Below are 20,788 nucleotides of genomic sequence, written 5' to 3' on the forward strand. Positions count from 1 at the left end.
GTTCAGCAGTTTAAAATATGCTGAGGTATGTGGGAGGGCAGCTAATTATCATTCTTTTTCTGGGATGGATAAGGTTCATCCCTTGAACATTTGTTTCATTCTTGATTTATATTTTAGTACTTAGTTTCTGGCTGGGATTCATTGTGTGGAAAGAAGTGGCCCAGCAGGTGGATGCTCCTGAGCACCTCCCGAGGGATATTGGCCTGATGCAATCCAGGACATTAAGAGGCTTGCATTGAGCTCTGTGGTTTGATTTGAGACAGTCTCTCTTGCCACTACTCTTTTTCTTAAAATAAAATGAATTGGCCAATGGAGTACAGCACGAGTTTCCAACAAAATATATTCCTCTCTTTTTATCAGACCAGGGTTGTACTTAGAAAAGGAAATTCAGGATTGCTAGATAATGCAAAGCAAATTGTTACCAGCTTCAGTGCAGCATTCACACAGGTAATTTGCAGGCACCTGAAAAAAGTGATAGTGAAAATGTTTGGAAACTTCTATGCCGATCTCTCTCTGGCCCAAATAGAATTTGAATCTTTTCACAAATCCCAGGGTGCAACAAGTGTATTCTCTCATAGCTCCTTTCAAGAGCAACATTATTGTGTGAATAATCTTCTCCCGACTACCCACTTGAATACTGTATCCCTTTTCACCTTATTTTCTGTAACTATTATATGCTAACTCCTGATGGTCCCATCTCCAAGCCTGTAAATCTTGTGCTACCAATTTCGTGGAGGTGTCTAAGCTAAGGAATTTCAATGTCAGGCCCATAGGCCCCGTTTGGCAATTCTGCACACTCCACTGGCTTTGATTAGAATAATGAGAATGTTGTGCTGTAATTTTAAAGAAGAAAATCCTCATAGATACAGAGGCTGGTTTGAAAACATATTGACAATTGCCGGAAGGCAAGAAGCAAACTCACAACCAAAAGAAGCCCAGGAATAATTGCTTTCCGATTATGTAAATGCTTACAAATAACAATCCACAGCAGCCTTAATTTTATCATTCCTCCCTTCACTCTTTGAATTTCACAGAACAACTGGCTCAGCTGGCTGCCAGCCTCCGGAGGCCTGAATTTGGTGCTCCTGGCCTCCCAGGCCGACCTGGACCCCCTGGGGTCCCTGGATCCCCTGGAGAAAATGGCTTCCCAGGGCAGGTTGGAACCCGAGGACTGCCTGGCCTTAAGGGTCCTCCTGGTGAAATCGGCCTGAAAGGGATCAAAGGTAAGAGACTCAGGCTCCAATCCTTATACTTGGGGGTGACTCCCAGTGAAGTGGTCAAATGCCAGATCCATTTTAGCTTACCCATATCCCAGTGCTACTAATATGTTAAGGGGGTGGGACGTACCAGCCTACAGTTGTGAGATGGTGACAGTGCTAACTCAGCCCCCTGCCTCAAAAATGAAATGACCTCATGCACTCAAAGGGTAATATAGCCGCCCTGAGCCACAGTGGAGGGGCGGTATATGAATACAATGAATGGATGGATGAATGAATGAATGAATATACATGCAGCCCTTCAAATCGAAGAAAGGGAATACACTCAAACAACATGCTTTGACTTTATGTGGATAGCCACTGATGTGAGGTGGGTGATATAAAGCAAAAATTTCAGTGTACTGCGCAGAGGAACCATACTTTCCAGTATTATGCTAGAAATCTGTTGCCAGTTTAATTTGATTGTTCTCTTCTGACAGTGCAATAAAACAAAGGAATGACACGCAACAAAGGCAGATTTCTTGATCTGTCAAAAATACGATAATGTGCCAAAAATAGATTTTTTTAAAATCAACTCACCGCTTGTAAAGGAGTATCCTTCTATGGTCATATTTTACTTTTGACTTGCAATAATGAACTTTCATATTTAGTAGATATGAGATATTTTATGGTACCAAGTGATAAAACTGTTGCGGCGACAGTAGTTTCTTCTCTAGCCAAGATCTGTAGACAGCAAGTGGCTTTGAAGAGGGTGGTTGTCCTCTTCTAAAGCATTTAGAGCTGCAGAAAAAGGCCTTTACTTAGAATCAGGCTGTTAAGCCTCCTTTCCCAACTAGGATGTTAACTAGAGGGCACAGATTTCCCTTTGTGCGTGGAGACCAGCTAATGCAAGTGTGGGCTCACACACTTACCACTGAATCAGTCTTCTATGTGGGAAAATCCAACAGTAGCAGAGGTCCACTAAGCCCCTCAGGTGGAGGGGCTTTTGGCAGTGGCAGCCAACTTACAGTGACCATGTATGGTTTTTCAAGGCAAGAGACATTCAAAAGTGGGTGGCTATTGCTTGCCTCTGCAATGTGACCTTGGATTTTATTGAAAGTCTCCTATCCAAATATTGACTGGGGCAGACCCTGCTTAGCACTTCTGAGATATGATGAGACTGGGCTAGCTTGGCTTATCCAGGTCAGGGCCCAGCATATTCTGCCCTCACCAGAGCCAACTAGTGTAGGTAGATCTAGGGGTCTAAGTTCCTTCTGCCCCCTGCATCCATTATAGAGACTGTGTTATCAGCTGAGGTGCTACCATTGCCCTTTTATGCCACAGTCTCTGTTTAATCCAAGTGATCTGCATCCATGGGGCCTTGTGCCATGTCTCATAAGACGAGGTGCCAAGTTAGGACACCACAGGAGATCTCCCACTGCCACCCGCACTGCATGGTGCACAGTCACTCCCCTGGTATTACATTGGGTTGGATCTAGATTAAATTGTTGGTTTCCACCAATTTGCTCTTTTCACTGCAGACACTTCTGATACCACTCCTCATGGTCTCCTGCCCTGAAGGAGTGGCACTTCATGCAGGTCAGTCTGGGATATTTCCATTCACAAGCAGGGAGGTCTTTGCCAGTGTAAGTGCATGTGTTCATTGGGCCTTCAGGGGCTTGAAGCCACACTTGCATAAATAAATCCATGTAAATAAATCCATCCATGTGAACTTTAGGCAGAATCCAGTAAGCAGCACTTGAAAATACACCACATGTAAATGTAGTGGAATAATGAATGAGCCTCTTGTGGCACAGAGTGGTAAGTGGCAGAAATGCTGTCTGAAGCTGTCTGCCCATGAGGTTGGGAATTTGATCCCATCAGCCGGCTCAAGGTTGACTCAGTCTTCCATCCTATCGAGGACGGTAAAATGAGTACCCATTACTGCTGGAGGGTAAAACAGAAATGACTGGGGAAGGCACTGGCAAGGCCACCCCGTATTGAGTCTGCCATGAAAACGCTAGAGGGCGTCACCCCAAGGGTCAGACATGACTCGGTGCTTGCACAGGGGATACCTTTACCTTTACTTTTAATGAATAAACATGTAGAGCTGAAAAAGGACATGTGCTTAGAGCACCTGGTTAATGTACATGGAGAAGAAACACAAACCTTCAGATACATGCCTCACAGATGGAAAAAGTAGACAAAGATGAAGAATGATTGTATAGGAACTAGAAATGAACAGAACGAAGTATGCTCGCACTCAGAAGCTTAGATCTTGAAGAAGAGCTGCACAGATCACGTTGGCTTATCCAGGTCAGGGCCCTAGGGGTCTAAGTTCCTTCTGCCCCCTGCACCCATTATACATTGGGATATACATTGCATTGTTATAGAGATGATAAAAAACCTTAAGATTACCATTTCCAAACTAAACTGTTATCAGCAACATTTTTTGTGTTGCTTTAAACCGGATAGAATCCCTGTCCCCTGCATGCATTTTCTGTATTTTAGATAACCAGTACTGGATCTTTAGGATACTGTTTTCTTTCCATTGTTCAGCATACACCAGCCTGGCAGCTGATGGCTACACACCTGAACCCATCAGAATTTATGGCATGGCAACAGTTATACCTTTGCATGGTCACAAAACATTACATGTGGTCTTTCAGCTACATTACTGTCAATGGCTTGCACTGAACTATTTATTAGTTTTGCTAGCTAGCTGGTTTCCAGTGACTTTCAGTACAGAACATGTCTTGACACAGCCTGAATGCCATGTTTTATTGGTCTGTTTTAGGTGAAACTGGTGAAAAGGGGGAAAGAGGGTTCCCCGGTCGAGGGCCCAAAGGCTTGCCAGGGACAACAGGACTCCCAGGTAAATGTTGACCACTGTTTGGGGATCAGGTGTCCAAGCAGTCCTTATGCAACTGTGCATTAAGATTGATTGTAGCTTTTAAGAACATACAGGAAGTGAGTGTACTGAAACAACAACTAGCTTTCCATGTAATGCTTTTGAACAGTCATATTTATGTAAATGCACAATCTCCTTAGTTTCTCCACTTTTGCAAAAGCATCTTTCGATCTGGAAAGTTTCTTCACTTCTGTTCCAGTTCAGAGGTCTACATAGTAGAAGGCAGTGTTCATTTTAAGATGAGGATGCCTGATTTAAATTGTACTAATTTGACTGACATAATTTGTATATTATACAAATAATTTGTGAATTATGCCAATTAAATATCTGAATTGTTGTGTTACCTACTAGTCGCTTTGCAATTAGGAGTGGGAGATTGGTTTTCCCAGACTTAACTTTGTTACCTGCAATTTTTAAAACTAACCTTTGAACTCTGGAGGATATTTTTCATTAAAATAACAATTGGGGGGATCACTCCAGTGTGAGAGTCTGGAATATTTATGTGCTCCCCACCCACTAATGCAACCAGATTGTTTCCTTTTAATTTGAAAGGGCATTTTTAAAAATTTATTCTTACTATTTTTCAGTTTTGAAAATATGAAGTGTGTTTGGCTATTCTCAACCTTATAGAGCTAGAGGGGTTCTCTCTGATAGGAACCTTAGGGAAGTAATCCAAACAGGGTCCAAGGTAGCTGCCCGTTTTCAACAGGAATGCTTCTTCGATGCTTACTTCCTTGATAAGGTGATGGCTTATACAATTAAATGTATTCCGGAATGGTATGAGCTATTAGCCAAAGTGACACACTTAGACGTATATTTAATTGTATAAGCCATCACCTTATCAAGGAAGTAAGCATTGAGGAAGCATTCCTGTTGAAAACGGGCATTTACCTTGGACCCCGTTTGGATTACTTCTGATCACAGCATAATTCTTCAATTTCAACATTTCTTGCAATAAATAATACAACAGAAAAATTTATTGGATTGAAAAAAAACAAACATCTTTATTAACCAGCTGCAAGATTTCCTTTTCTTTTGCTTGGACACTTCGAGGAATCAACAGTTCTTTGGCTTAGTTAATGAGCCAAGCAACTACTGGGTGACATGACCAGATATTGGATAAAACTTGGCCAAGTGAGTGTCACATTCCAGTCGATTTCTCAATTAAACAGGCTTGGCATTTCAGCAAAAGCACTTTTATTGATACAGCAGAACAGAGCTCATGATACTTGTCAAAATTGATTTCTTAGGCATATGCAGATCAACGTATTTCCTAATCAACCCACCCCACAATGACCCACGAACAGCCCCCAAGAGAACAGAGGGCCCCTGTTGATACTCCCCAGGTGCCACATCCGGTACTTCACATCCAGGCCAGGCTACAGATAACAAACCAGCCCCACTTGTCTTTTGGGGTGATTCTGACAGCACCAGTCTAGCTATTAGTTACACAAAGTTCAAAAGCACAACAAGATATAAAACAGACCAGAGAAGCCCAAAGAATGTACCCTTCCCCTCCTTTCCACTCCCACAGCTGTAATTATGGCAGGATGCTGTGGTGCTTGGAGATCCTGACACTGGGCAACCATTTTAAGACTGCCAGTTCAGCTTCTAGATTTCAGCCAATGAAACTGATGGGCAATAGGTCCAGACACACAAAAGGAAGTACTACTTTCCGTAGAGTGATTCAAATGTGGAATTTGCAGCCAGAAGATGTAACGATAGCTACAGGAACAAACTGCTTTAAAAGGGCACTAGATAGAGTCATGGAGGATAAGTCTACTGATGGCTATTAGCCATTGGTGACTGAGGGGAAGTGCCATTTAGAAGCAATTAGGATAGTGGACTAGATGGGCCACTAGTCAGATCCATCATGGCTCTTCTTAATGTTCTGATGATATATCAAATGTGACTGCAGTTAGGCTCAAACTCAATAAGTAGTTTAAAAGAGCAAGTGGGTTTATCACTTATCGTCAGGATATACACAATGTATAACAGTTTGTGTATCCTTCAGGTCTGATTTTGGTTGGCCAGCATTTCAAAACTTAGTGTACCGTAATTTACTGTGGAGCGCTGCAGATATAGAACTCCTGGAAGCTCTTTTTCATGTATGTGACACAAGTGCCCTCTAGTGGGAATTGTGGTAAAGATCCTTTGCCGGTTAAAAGTTAAATTTTGAGTCTCAAAGTCCTATTTTTGTGAATCATAATGTTCTAAATTCATTCTTCTCTGGAAGTTACAAACACTTATTAAAGTATACTTACTAAATAGCCATCTGTGAAACTTCAGTAAGTAGAATTGTTTTAAATTGCTTAGCAGCCAAGTTATATAAAATGTTTCTCTCCTTCTCCCCTCATCGGTATGCTAAATTTTCTACATGAGCAAAATTAGTTTCAGATTTCTTCTCACTTTGAACTATGGAGTCACAGTAGCTGGCAACTGGGGGGGAGGAGGATTTGGTCTTAATTCTCCCCCAGAGGGAGGGACATAGATCAGTGACAGAGCATGTGCTTTGCTTTGCTTACAGATAGTCCCATATTCAAGGATTCATGAGTATGAATGGTCTTTGCCTGAGGTCCTGGGAGATTATTGCTTGTCAGAATAAATTGTACTGGGCTAGATGGACCAGCAGTCTCACAGCATGAGACAGTTTCAGATGCTAAAGAACTTCCCCCACCTTTACCGGGGGAGAGGGGACTCCGGCTTCAGCCTCCGTGTCTGCCACTATCAGGGCTTAGAGGAGCTCCAGGGTTTTGCACCGGTAGTCTGACTCAGCTGGGCTCATTATGCACGGCCGCCAAAACGGCGATTTCGGGTCACATGGAAAACGCGGAGGGGGAAGATGCGAAGCACACCTGTTATGCACGGGGCGGGGCGCAACGGCGGCAAAACCCAGAGTAACCGATTATGCACGCGGTGATCCGGGCGCCGCTTATGGTTGCGCCCCGGTCACCTGGAAGCTGCGCTTTCTTCTGCATTTCGCAAACGCGGCTTTTTCGGCGGCATGCACCGAAGCTGCGGCCGGTTGCAGCCGGCACCGTGTGTTATCGGTGATTTTAGTCGCCACCATTCCACCCCGAATGTGCGCTAAAACCCCCGTGCATTATGGGTCCTGAAGACAAGTCTATGTGCTTTTGCTGGACGTCTTAATGTGTGCTGGTGTGAGGGAAGGAAGACTTGAGTGTGAGATTTAAGTCCCTCCTGTCAGAGGAAAAGGAAGTATATTTTTGTAAATTCCATTTTTCAACATGTTCAGATGGCAGTTTCACCTTCCAGACTAGCACCTCCTCCTAGTGATAAGGAAAACCACCCAGAAGAATGGCTTCCTGGAACAGTCATTAGCAAAAGCCACTCAGCTCCTGGAAACTAACACTACTCTAACAAGAATAGTAATAAACTTACATGTGGAAAGTGCTGTCAAGTTGCAGCCAGTTTATAGTGACTCTATAGGGATTTTAGACAAACAAACATGGTTTTTCATTGCCTACCTCTGTGTTGCATTCCTGGGCTTCCTCAGTTGTCTCTCACCTGAGTACTATCAGGACGACCCTGCTTAGTTCTGAGATCTGACAAGATTGGGCTAGCCTGGGCCTGGCAGATCAGGACAGCAATAGCCCTGCAGGCATTAAACAAGGGAAGGACAGAGTAGATTATGCATTTACTAGTTCCACACTTGCCCAAGAGTGCCACCAACACCAGGACGCTCCAAAGGATGGGTGGACAGTCCTTTGGAGGTGCCCAAGAATAGGCATTTATGATTAGTAACCCTTCTTTTTCCTACGCCCATAGTCAGAGGGAAGTCTTTGCTTCTAGGATGTGAAAAAAGCAGCTCTTACTTCTTAGGTCAGGCTAACGCAGTACACATTAAGGAGCTCATTGTAGAATTCTGTGCCTGAAAGCTCCTGTTGGCTGTGGCCACTTTGTGATATTTAGTGAATGTATATATTGCAGACCAGGTGGCAGCTCTGGATTTACTCTCCAGGAGATCTTCTCCTGAAAGTGGCGGATGAAAGGGCTTCCCAGACAGGGAAGGCAGAAATCCTTTTGAAGGAGCTTTGCTTGAATGCCCTCAGTGGTCCCCAACCTTTTTATCACTGGGGACCACTCAACGCTTGACAATTTTACTGAGGCCCGGTGGGGGGGAGGGGTAGTTTACTCCTCTACTCTCAACCACTGCCCTAACGCTCTCTGATTGCTATGGTAATGTTTAAACATCCCTTCAAAATAAGATACAGACATGCCACAACAATGAACATAAGGAACATTTTATTTTCATGGAAATTTTAACTCATGACAATGACAAATCAATGGGAACCCTGAGCTTGTTTCTCTGCAATGAGATAGTCCCATCTGGGAGTGATGGGAGACAATGACACCCAAAGTGTGTTGTAAAGGGCGGGGGGGGGGGACAGCGTCCTTCGCAGTCTACCTCCAATTAGTCGACGGACCACATGTGGTCCGCAGCCCACAGGTTGGGGATCGCTACCCTATATGCTTCACAAGTAGCTTTCTCTCGGGTTTTCTGTTATGGTCATCTTCCAAGACTTTCTTTTACCCTTGAAAGAAACAAAGTGTATTTGAGCCTGTCCTTATTCTTAGGTTTGTTAGCTTTTGTGATAGCACTTTGGGCCTTCCCTTCCCCTTCCAGCTTGGCCAGTCTCGGAAGAGATAGAATAGAGCCTTGTACCTTCTGAAGCGCTCCCAACTCCAAATAGAGTAAGGTGTAGCCCAGGTGAAAATGCATTCCTCAATGAGATTGCTGCTCTTGGATTCCTCAAGGGCACTGATTGCAGCGGAGGGAGGCATGATGAGGAAGCTGGGTTGCTGGGCTGGTGATGACTGAGTGCAGTCCTTTCCAGTCTCTTCTCCCAAAATGGGGGCTGCAGCTTGGAAAACACTGCAAAATACCACAGGCTGGGAGTAGGCAGTGGTGACCAGATTACTGAGGTCATTTGTCTTCTGATAATTCTTCCGGCCTGAAGGCAGAAAGGACAGACTGGGATGTCTACTTTTGCCTACTTTTCCTGTATTATGTTGTTTCCTGACTAGGAAGCATGAAGGGAAGGGGGAGGAGCAATAAGAAAATAAAACATTTTCAAATAAAACTGAGTGGTATAGTGGTTAGAGTGTCAAACTAGGATCTGAGACCCAGGTTCAAATCCCCCCTCTGTCATGGAAACTTGCTGGCTGACTTTGAGCTAATTGCACTCTCAGCCAGACCTTTCTTCCAGGGTGGTTGTGCGGTAAAAATGCAGGAAAGGAAAATGATGCTTTGGGTTCCCATGGAGGAGGAAAGCAAGGTACAAGCTTCTAAATAAACAAACCATAGAAATCTGTGAATTCAGATGATAAACACCAATAAAGCAAGTGCTCTTATAAAGACCCTTCTTCCTACCCAAATGTCTTTGATCCCGCCAGTGGTTATCCTGGACTCCGTAGAGTTATAAGTGGGACCCTTGTTGTGTCCAGGAGGAGATGCTACCCTGGAAGAGGAGGCTGTCCTTTCCCCCCCTCTGTTTAATGTTCGCTTCTAAAGGATATGAATGTGCTGAATTAGTTGTCTGTGGTTTTGCAGGAGAGCCAGGCAAGCCTAGCTATGGCACAGATGGACGAGACGGTGAACGAGGCCCACCAGGAGAGGCTGGTCTGCCTGGAGTCCCTGGCCCTCCTGGCCCTCCCGGCCCCCCTGGCTATTGCGAGCCATCAGCCTGCACTGTGCAAGCAGGGCTACGAGCCGGTAAGAATGTGAAAGGGCCCTGAAAGGGGAAAGGAAACGGCCCTTGTCATTGGCAACAGTGTACTTACCTGCACAGACAGTTGACAAGAAAGAAAACAGAAGCACAGCATACTGTAAACACGGAGAGAATCCGATGAGGCTTGACAGACTTTAGATGCACCGGTTGTCCCTTTCTTCGCAACTTGTGTAAACAGCACATGGCAAACAAATTTTTTAAAAAACAAAGTGGTGCTTACAAAAATTATACCAGATGGCTTTTATTTCTTCTCATGGTGAAAGGCAGCTGTCCAATTCTTTTTATTTCTGAAGGACTTCCTTTTAAATACTTATCCTTTCCACCTACTCGTGTTGTACTACATCAGAGAGAATGTTGTAATTCAGCTGTAGCTGTTATGGTCCATCCCTTTTGTAAATTAAATTAAGGTAAGGTGCATTCATTTTGCCATACTGGTGCTATGTGTTAGCCAGCCATGCTTGCCCCTGTCATTCTGATTTCAAAGAGTCAGACATGGCTGCCATGTAAAATCATGCCAAATACCTTTCCATGCTGTAAAACACTGTGTGCGTGAATGCTAGGTCACCAGGACTATATTGTGTGAAATAACCCTGACACCCAGGGGCAGTTTTTAATCCTCTGCTCCAATATGTATCAAATCCTGTTTCATATGACACTGTCACTATTTCTGCCATGTGTCCTTGTCTGAAATCAAAGAGGTCAAAAAGCCACTGGTAAAATAATTTTAATCTTTGGAAACAGCTGTGTTTATTTATTTTGAAAGATCTTAAATACATCTTTGGTTGTAAAGAAAAAAGTTGAAATAAATAAATGTTTTTTAATCCTGTGCATTTTTTGTATGAATGGTAAATAAGGCTCAAACACTTCTCTAGACTTGCCTTCCCTGAAATTTCTTCCATCATTCTTTCGGTACTAGTTTCATTTCTCAGTGAAACCAAAGTGTATTGTATAATTCAGTGTTCTTTTCCTTTAGTTTGTAATTTTTTGGAATTATATATATTCTCAGATTTGATGTCTTGCAAGACAAAAATAAAAGTGCTTTTATTTTAATCATGATCACTACCCCCTTTTCTATGTTGCTATTAGTATTTTTTTTAGCAAAAGAAAACTTGGTTGGGAACCAACTTGGATTGAGTTGCCATCAGGAAGAATCAATCTTTTCCTCTGCATGCTTCTCCATTTCCACTAGCAGCCATCATCTTTAACACTTTTTGCTCCCTTATATAAAATGGAAATGGCCTCCTGGGAGGAGACTGTCCGGGGCCCTGTCCGTCCAGTGCATCCCTCCTGATTGGCCAGCGACCATACGGCCTGCCCACCACAAAGCCCGCAAGGCCAGTAGCTGCCATTTGGCCACTAGACATCACCAGAGACAGAGGTCAGAGTCAGGGCACTGGTCTGGAGAGTGGGTGACTGAGGGGCCCGCCTGCTGTTGCCCTCGCTGCCAGAAAACCTCTGCTGCTTGGGAGTGGGCACTGAGGCACTGACTGCTGCTCTGGGTCAGGGGCCAAGTGACTGCTTGCTGCCCCCAGAGCTCTCAGCCCCACTTCTCTCATAGGGTGTCTGTTATGGGGAGAGGAAGAAAAGGGGATCTTAAACTGCTTAGAGACAACTGAGGCCTGCTGGGTGACTGTGGGCTATTCCAGTTCTCTCAGAGCTCTCAGCCCCATTTCTCTCATAGGGTGTCTGTTATGGGGAAAGGAAGAAAAGGCGATTTTAAACTGCTTAGAGACAGCTGAGGCCTGCTGGGGGAATGTGGACTATTCTAGTTCTCTCAGAGCTCTCAGCTCCACTTCACTCACAGGGTGTCTGTTATGGGGAGAGGAAGAAAAGGTGTTTTTAAACCGTTTAGAGACATCTGAGGCCTGTTGGGTGACTCAGGGCCATTCCCAGTTCTCTCAGAGCTCTCGGCCCCACTTCTCTCATAGGGTGTCTGTTATGGGGAGATGAAGGGAAAATGTGTTTGTAAACTGTTTTGTGATTCCTTTTGGTAGTAAACAGCAGTGTACAAAAATCAATCTAAGGGGCAACAGTGAAAGAAGCATGTGGTCACATAACATATCAACAGTAAAAAAAATGGAGACAGAAGGAGTAGGGCCACAGAACTGGGAGGAATTGGTTGCCATGTAATCTCCCCCTATTAATAGTCTCCAGTCTGATTTTCCCTTCACATATCTGAAGACATGGCTCTGGAAAGCTCATCTGTAACCACTATGCCACAATTCCCAAAGGTCAGTCCTCTCCCACACTCAACAAACATTCCAAACCAATCTAAGATTCTTGACACCCATCTCTCCACACCCACGCCCTCATTTGTCACCATGCCACCACAACCCCCCACGCAATGCACATATTCAGCCTCATGCCCTTACAGACTGGACAACCCCTCCCCTTCCTCTTCCCACTGCCAAGCTCTCTCTATCTTAATCACTTTCTTCCTTTCTACCTCCCTCTCTCTCTGCTATTCCCCCCTGCTAGCGCCCGTTGTATGAACTACAGCGGCCTTTAATTCTAGTACATTTATAATAGGAAATATAATTCTGAGACTTTTTCAGAATGGAGGTTTATTTCATAACAAGGAAATGGATAACATTTTTATTAATCGCTTAGAATGCAGTCGCAGTGAATGTAGTCCAGATTGATTAGGATCAGTAGCAGGTAAGTTGTATCTCTACTGACTTTTAATTTTGAATTGTGTCTCTGAAAACGTTGCATACAGCTAATGTAGTATGTACCTCATTGTGGCCATCATCCCTAGACAGGGCTCCATTTCTGAGCTGTGTCATGAGAAACTTGATTCCTCAAGTAATTTATTTTGCACAGTTTTTTTTAGACATGTCAGACACATGGTGTAAAAAAATGAACTCCAGTGACTACTAGTGAACAAGCATGTCTAGGTATCTTCTTGAAAAAGCAAAATAGATTTGGTTGTTTCTCTTTTTTTTAAAGAAAAATTGTATTGATGTCCTTGTAGCGTGTTTGTTTCAGGCACAGAAAAAGAACTAACAAATACCAACACCTTTGCGATCACAAAAAACACAGCGATTGTGTAATGGCATGCATAAGCTCTTATAATAACCTATTTATATATACAGTGGGTCTGGTAAGTAATAGGTATTTAACTTGCAGATTCTGTAGGCAGGACGGTTTCCGTGCAATGTTTCTATTGTGCTGACTTCTATAAATTGCTAACTAACTTAAATATAACAAAATCACATTAATTAAATTTTATGATCCATGGGAGAGAAAGGCCTTTATTTCCTTGAGAGTACTGTTGTGTTGGATCCTATGCTTGCCTGAGCAGAAGAAACTTGATGCGATAGATTTTCTCCTTTCTCCAACAACTCTATGTGACCTTCAAAAGGAATTGCCAGAGTGATCCTGTGGATCACCAAATAGGAGGCAAAATTGCCACACTGCAGACTTGACCAATGGAAATGTTAGAAAAAGAAGTAACAGCTTTGTCAGTGCAAGATCAAGTTGGGGGTAATTGCACCCAGTTTTCCAAGATACAGACAGAATCCTTTACTAGATGCGGTGGACTTGTAAAAAAGCAAAAAAAAAAAAAAAAAGGAAGGAGGAAGGAAGGAAGGAAATATATGGGAAAATGCAGAATTTATTAAAATTTAAATTCCCTGTGGAAATTGCCTAACAAATTATTAACAAATTGCCCTAATGCCTAACAAACACTGCAGGAGCTCTAAGAAGCCTATTTGGATGAACAGAGAACTTCAAGAGGAACTAAGAAAGAAAAGGAAAATGTTCAGGAAATGGAGGGAAGGACAGAGCTCTAAAGAAGAGTACCTACAGGTTACTAGGCACTGTAGATCAATCATCAGAAAAGCCAAAGCTGAGAGTGAGCTAAGATTGGCCAGGGAAGCCCATTGTAACAAGAAAAGATTTTTCAGTTACGTGAGGAGCACACGTAAAGTAAAGGAGGCAATAGGCCCGCTGTTGGGTGCGGATGGACAAACTCTAACGAAAGATGCAGAGAAAGCAGAAAGGCTTAGTGCCTATTTTACATCTGTTTTTTCCCCACAGATCAAAGTGTTTAGGCACATCTAGAGATGGCTGTAGCCAAAGGATAGTGTCTGGGTGGCAGGTTAACATGGATAGAGAGGTTGTCGAGAGGCATTTAGCTGCACTGGATGAGTTCAAATCCCCTGGTCCAGATGAAATGCACCCGAGAGTACTCAAATAACCTTCCAGAGAACTTGCACAGCCCTTGTCCATCATCTTCGGAACCTCTTTAAGGACTGGAGATGTCCCAGAGGACTGGAAAAGAGCAAACGTTATTCCGATCTTCAAAAAAGGGAGTAAGGATGACCCGGGAAACTACAGACCAGTGAGTCTGACCTCTGTTGTGGGGAAGATAATGGAACAGATATTAAAGGGAGCGATCTGCAAACATCTGGAGGACAATTTGGTGATCCAAGGAAGTCAGCATGGATTTGTCTCCAACAGGTCCTGCCAGACCAACCTAGTTTCCTTTTTTGACCAAGTAACAGGTTTGCTGGATCGGGGAAATTTGGTTGATGTCATTTACTTGGATTTTAGTAAAGCTTTTGACAAGGTTCCCCATGATGTTCTGATGGATAAGTTGAAGGACTGCAATCTGGATTTTCAGATTGTTAGGTGGATAGGGAATTGGTTAGAGAACCGCACTCAAAGAGTTGTTGTCAATGGTGTTTCATCAGACTGGAGAGAGGGGAGTAGCGGGGTACCTCAGGGTTCGGTGCTCGGCCCGGTACTTTTTAACATATTTATTAATGATCTAGATGAGGGGGTGGAGGGACTACTCATCAAGTTTGCAGATGACACCAAATTGGGAGGACTGGCAAATACTCCGGAAGATAGAGACAGAGTTCAACGAGATCTGAACACAATGGAAAAATGGGCAAATGAGAACAAGATGCAATTTAATAAAGATAAGTGTAAAGTTCTGCATCTGGGTCAGAAAAATGAAAAGCATGCCTACTGGATGGGGGATACGCTTCTAGGTAGCACTGTCTGTGAACGAGACCTTGGGGTACTTGTGGATTGTAAACTAAACATGAGCAGGCAGTGTGATGCAGCGGTAAAAAAGGCAAATGCCATTTTGGGCTGTATCAACAGAGGCATCACATCAAAATCACAAGATGTCATAGTCCCATTGTATACGGCACTGGTCAGACCACACCTGGAGTACTGTGTGCAGTTCTGGAGGCCTCACTTCAAGAAGGACATCGATAAAATTGAAAGGGTACAGAGGAGAGCGACGAAGATGATCTGGGGCCAAGGGACCAAGCCCTATGAAGATAGGTTGAGGGACTTGGGAATGTTCAGCCTGGAGAAAAGGAGGTTGAGAGGGGACATGATAGCCCTCTTTAAGTATTTGAAAGGTTGTCACCTGGAGGAGGGCAGGATGCTGTTTCTGCTGGCTGCAGAGGAGAGGACACGCAGTAATGGGTTTAAACTTCAAGTACAACGATATAGGCTAGATATCAGGAAAAAGTTTTTCACAGTCAGAGTAGTTCAGCAGTGGAATAGGCTGCCTAAGGAGGTGGTGAGCGCCCCCTCACTGGAAGTCTTCAAGCAAAGGTTGGATACACACTTTTCTTGGATGCTTTAGGATGCTTAGGGCTAGTCCTGCGTTGAGCAGGGGGTTGGACTAGATGGCCTGTATGGCCCCTTCCAACTCTATGATTCTATGATTCTAAATTATCAGAAGTTTTGGAAGATATATTTGAGTATATGGTGACAGTAACTAGAATCATCTTTGTAGCAAAATGGAAATTAGATGTCTGTCCAAGATTAGAAGAAATGGAACTTAAACTTGTCACTTATGCAGTAATCAGCCGAAGAACGTCCATTTCTGAGGTATAATGAAAGGGGAACATTCCTGTATATAATTCTTTTTGTATTATACATGTAAATATGAATTTAGATATTGATATCACATTTTTTGTTTAACAGAAAAAAGCCACTAAGGAAGGATTACTTCTGAAAATGAAGTAATAAGTCTAGGCACCCCTTCTGGCTGGCTCAGTTTGAATTTTGAGTTAATATGTAGTCTTTGAGTTAATACATAGTTATACTACACGAAGAGACTTTGTGATTTTTTTGGAATAAATTTGTTTATTGTTTGTTTATCGGACTGTCATTGTTGATTCTCCTTTTGACATATGCAGTAATGATAAAATTAGCAACTTATTTAAGAAACATCAATTTTGAAATTTGAGGACAGAGTGTTTATTATGTAAGAAGCAGACAAACTTAGAATGAGAAATAGTTAAAAAGCTAAATAAATGTATTGCAATGCATATAAACTTATTACAATGCAGAATCAGGATGAGAAAATCTTTTGAATATAAAGGTTTAAGAATGTGGATTTGGAACAAAAACTTCTCTTGATAATAGACTCTTTAGAACTTCGATATATTGGAAACTGGCTAATATGTAGAAATAACAAAATATGTGATACAGACCATGTAATTACACTGAAATTAATTAATATAGTTGTAAAGTACATCAGTTATGAAATTTGCAATTGTTTGAAGTAGGAACTATTGTATTTTGTAGATAATGTCTTGAGGATTATAATGAAGGGGATTTGGGGGAGAAATATTTGTTCTATACCTGGTAGTATTGTAATGATTTTTAATATTCGTAGTCCCTCTTTTTCTTTTGTGCCCATTTTATACTATTATCTTGTTTTTCAAAATAAATATATAATAAAAATACTAGCCTTCTGCACACACAGCAGTAGGATCTACCTTACTGAAACTAATCCACTTTTTCCCAGGACAATTTGTTTAGGATGAAGACATGGGGAGGGGGGAAAGCATCACTCTTAAAGCCAGTCTTCCATCAATTAACTTTTATTTTAACCATAGCAACACCATATAAATAACAAAGTAATCTGAGAAGAGAATGAAAACAATTTTACGAAATTTAATAACATAAGACAAATGTACAAGGAGAAGAAATGCAAAGTCCATCAAATGACTCAGGACAGGATTTTACAGTGTCTCTCTAAAGAAAAAGGTAACTACATATTCAAAATTGTAGTTGCACAAGAAACACACTTGGTATTACCAGTTCAGTTCAATTAAATTTAAAATTAATTTAAGACTTAAAGAACCAAGTAGATAACAATCACTTGAGCATGTGCAAAAATCTGAATCTTCCACTGGTGAACAAAAGAACCTTGTGGACAAATAGTGAAGGCTATATTGAAAAAGGTTATTCAGATATTAAACATAACAATAAAATAATGCTGTTGTCAACTTTTGCATATTGATGGCAAAAAAAAATTGAGTAAATAATTTAAACGCATTTGCGTTCTGAAGAGAAATCTAAAAACATACTAAGGCCGTAATCCAACAGGGTCAAGTAAACCTACTAAAATCAATGGATTTTAGCATGCTTAACTCTGTATTTCATTGCAGCATTGATATTAGCTGGAAAATCTGTAACTAACTTTGGTCTACTTATTATTAACACCTTTCCTTGCAAGCTGGATTCCATTCAGTATTTCCAACTCACCTGAAAAACCCCACCCATCATCATCATCATCTGAAACTCTGTTAAGGTTATCAGATATATTGAAAACTAGCTTTAATAGTACGGCAAACATTCACTTCCATCAACTGCAATTGCATAAAATTAGAAAAATGCAAAGAAAAAAAATCAAGGTCCCCCCCCCCCCAATAGCCTGATGCACTCAGGCCCGTATTACTCCTAAAACCATATATGCATTTTATACAAAAATATTATTATTAAAACATTGATATCAAAGATAAATGGGTGCCGCATCCTTTACTAGGCATATTTATTTATTCAATATTTAAATAGATTGACTGCTCCCATAGTGTTATGGCAAATTTGGGGGAAGAAGAACTCAACAGAATCCTTCATGGGTGATATTCTCCCATATACACAAAGCTGCAGTTATAAGAGGAGCAAGAACATGCCCGTGGTTTTGTTACTCTTATTTGTAAGCTGCATATATATATATTATATATATATATATATTAAATTGGGAATGATCCAACCAAATTTCAGCACTGTCATCTCTTCTGTTCTCATGGGGAAACATAAGCAAGTGCTTAAATGATGCGACACTGGGAGAATTCAGCCAAAGGTACACTTTTCAAACATTTCAAAAATGTAATGAACTATAAATTCTGAGACAGAAATTTAATGATAAACTTAAAGAAAAAAATGGAAACTTGGTATAAGGTTTAAAAAAATCCTATGTAGTGCATTGTTTTCTGCCTTCTATACATTTGTAGACTGCAGTCCATAGTAAATCATATACACAATTACTGATGTGCTGCATGCCACCTTATGGACCTTAAAGTGGTAGAGCACAGACCCTGAAGAGATTTGCAGTGTTCACAATTAACTAGGTTATCCCATTTGGGGAGACAAAACTAAATAATTCTATACACAGTGTTCATTTAAGACATTTCAGAAGACCCTTTAAGTAATTTTGAGGTGGTAAGACTTCTATTATATTTAAAACAAGGAATATAAGAAGCACATCTCATTGTATTTTATTACTAAACTAGAATAGTTACAGTAGCTTCCTTAACCTTTCCTGCTCTCAAGATACAAGATCATGTAACCGTACAGAAAAATTGTACAAGGTTCCACACGAACTACCAAACTGCAATTAGTAAGTGTGGGTAAAGAATAAAGGAAGTATAGATAAGAACTTTGAGCAAAATGCTTTGTCCACTTACAGCAATGGGCTTAGAGTAAAAAATAAAACATCTCATGCAAATTCTGGAAACACAGCATTTATTTTTTATGCCAACAGCCTTACAAAGCACTGTGGTTTTTGTGGCTTGCAACCATAAAATCCTACATGCCCATCATTGTCTATTAGATTGTAACCATTGGCTGTGATATAGAAAAGCACACTTGGGAGGCAGAGAGAAGCTTCTGCATGCAGAAGGCATCTTCTATGACACACAATCATCTTGGGCAAGGTAGGAACACAGAGAAAATCCAGACCAGCGGGATGATGCCTGCAGTCTACAGGGCCTCACTCATGGACCTTGATCCAGAGATATGCTTGTGCCATGGCCACTGCTTCTCTGCTAGCAAAAAGATGGTGAAAGGAAGAGAGGACCTCTGGACCGAGACTTCCTCCCCGCATCATCCCAGGTGTTCAGCATTGTCAGAACAGACTACCATGCTGATCACTGTCCATTTGTCAGTGTTTTTCGGCAATGCAGGGGCAGCACTGGAGAGATTATCTCATGGTAACACTCACTTCCATCATTCCCAATAGGGAAGCCTGCAAGCAGAAACTTCTTGATGTGCATGGATGTCATAGCCTGAGTAAGCTGGATGGTAGTGTTCATTTTGCTTTTTTAAAAAACTATTTTGATATATAAAATTCTTAAAAGAGAAAAAAAAAACTAATCAAAATAGAAATTACCAACAGGAGATTTTCAACTTCGAATGACTAACAGAAGCTGCAGCTGTGTGTGGTTTTTGCACACACAAGATAAAAAGGACAAACCTGAGTGTGTGTCTCAGATCACAGTATGGCCTTGGTTAAATGCATATCTACGACATTTTCCTGAAATGTCTTCAGACACCGGCTGCCTTCAAATGCCAAGAACAAACCTTTGTTTGTTTTAGGGCAGGTGCCAGTGCAGTTTGTCACCCTCTGTACAGACTCCCTCATTCCTCTTACACACAGAGAACACAGAAGGCTTCTGCTTGGAGCGCTTTCATCCAGCTCCAGTTAGCTGGGGTATCTAATGGGAGTTGCCTGGACAAATGTTAATGCTTCCTCCCCACAAAGTGGGATTCGAAACCCCGGTTTGTGGGAGAGATGCAAACCCTAATTAAGCTAACTGCTTGCATGAGGACACCACCACAAAACGGAGAGTGCCGAAAGAGAAAGAATTTGCACGGCCTCGCACTGTGTAAGGAAGGTGGGAGGCAGCAGGCAACACTAGCAAGCTGGGGTCAAGAAAGACATCTGCAGAGAGCCATAAGAAGAGAATGACTTAATGGCTTGAGAATTGCATAAAAATACTAGAACACAATGATATGTAAAAACAACCCTTTTTTAAAAAAGGAAAGCATTAGACAATGAAAGTGATTCAAATGTACATCTATCCACTTCCTATTAAAAGTTTCAAAATGGCAAAAAATATTTGCAAGAAATATCATACTTAGAACAGATAAAAATATATCTAAATGATGTGAGTGAACAAATATATTTCCACAAAATATATAAAATTTTCTGAGAAATTCAAGTAAATGAACCATTATATAATATTGCTCAGTACCTTATTAAGGTTTGTTCAGCTAGCTAAAATCCAAAATATACACACAGCACCAAGTAATATATCACACCAATTGATCTGTATAGTTTCCTAAATGGAACATTTATACAGAATCTAATTACTGTAACTTCCATGAAAATACAGCACTTCTTAAAATCTTACAGTAAAGTCTAAAATAAATTCTAAGTTAATTATACTGGGAAGATTTTCAATTAAATTTGGAATCACCGGAGAAATTCAAATAAGACAAATTGAACAATTTAAAGGGGAAAATATCCCTGCCAAAGATTCTATAACAGCTGACCGACACAATGTCCTCCTATAAGGAAAATATATAGAGACAGTGTCTTGGCTAGACTGGATCCTGTTACTTCATCAAAATGTTGCTGCACCTTCTTAAAGGAGAGGTTTATATAATCTTAATGAAGATAAAGTTTCATTTGCAGGGACTTTAGTGATTTCTGACAAGTCTTCCACAGTTCAAATGCCTTAATATTTAATTCCTTGCTTTTGTGTTTTAAAAAAAATATCTAAAACCTTGGGAGGTATAGGTCATCCTGCCATCTGACTTTTCTTACATAGGTCCAAGTTGTGCTGGACTGCAAGTGTAGCACTGAAGAGAAACTGGTTGGG

The 20,788-nt window shown here is 41.5% G+C and overlaps 1 protein-coding gene across 2 annotated transcripts in view; it reads left to right on the plus strand.

Moving 5' to 3' along the window:
- Window positions 1–10,681, plus strand: part of COL9A1 (collagen type IX alpha 1 chain) — a 109,274-nt gene extending 98,593 nt beyond the window's left edge. For both annotated transcript variants that reach the window (XM_077307542.1, XM_077307547.1), the window contains exons 36-38: window positions 1,035–1,223; window positions 3,994–4,071; window positions 9,683–10,681. In XM_077307542.1, coding sequence (XP_077163657.1) covers window positions 1,035–1,223; window positions 3,994–4,071; window positions 9,683–9,867 — 452 coding nt within the window. In that variant the 3' untranslated portion in view covers window positions 9,868–10,681. The remainder of the gene's footprint in view (window positions 1–1,034; window positions 1,224–3,993; window positions 4,072–9,682) is intronic.
- The last annotated feature ends 10,107 nt before the right edge of the window (window positions 10,682–20,788 follow it).

This window comes from Paroedura picta, chromosome 1 (assembly GCF_049243985.1).
Source record: "Paroedura picta isolate Pp20150507F chromosome 1, Ppicta_v3.0, whole genome shotgun sequence".
In the NCBI taxonomy this organism is placed as follows: Eukaryota; Metazoa; Chordata; class Lepidosauria; order Squamata; family Gekkonidae; genus Paroedura; species Paroedura picta.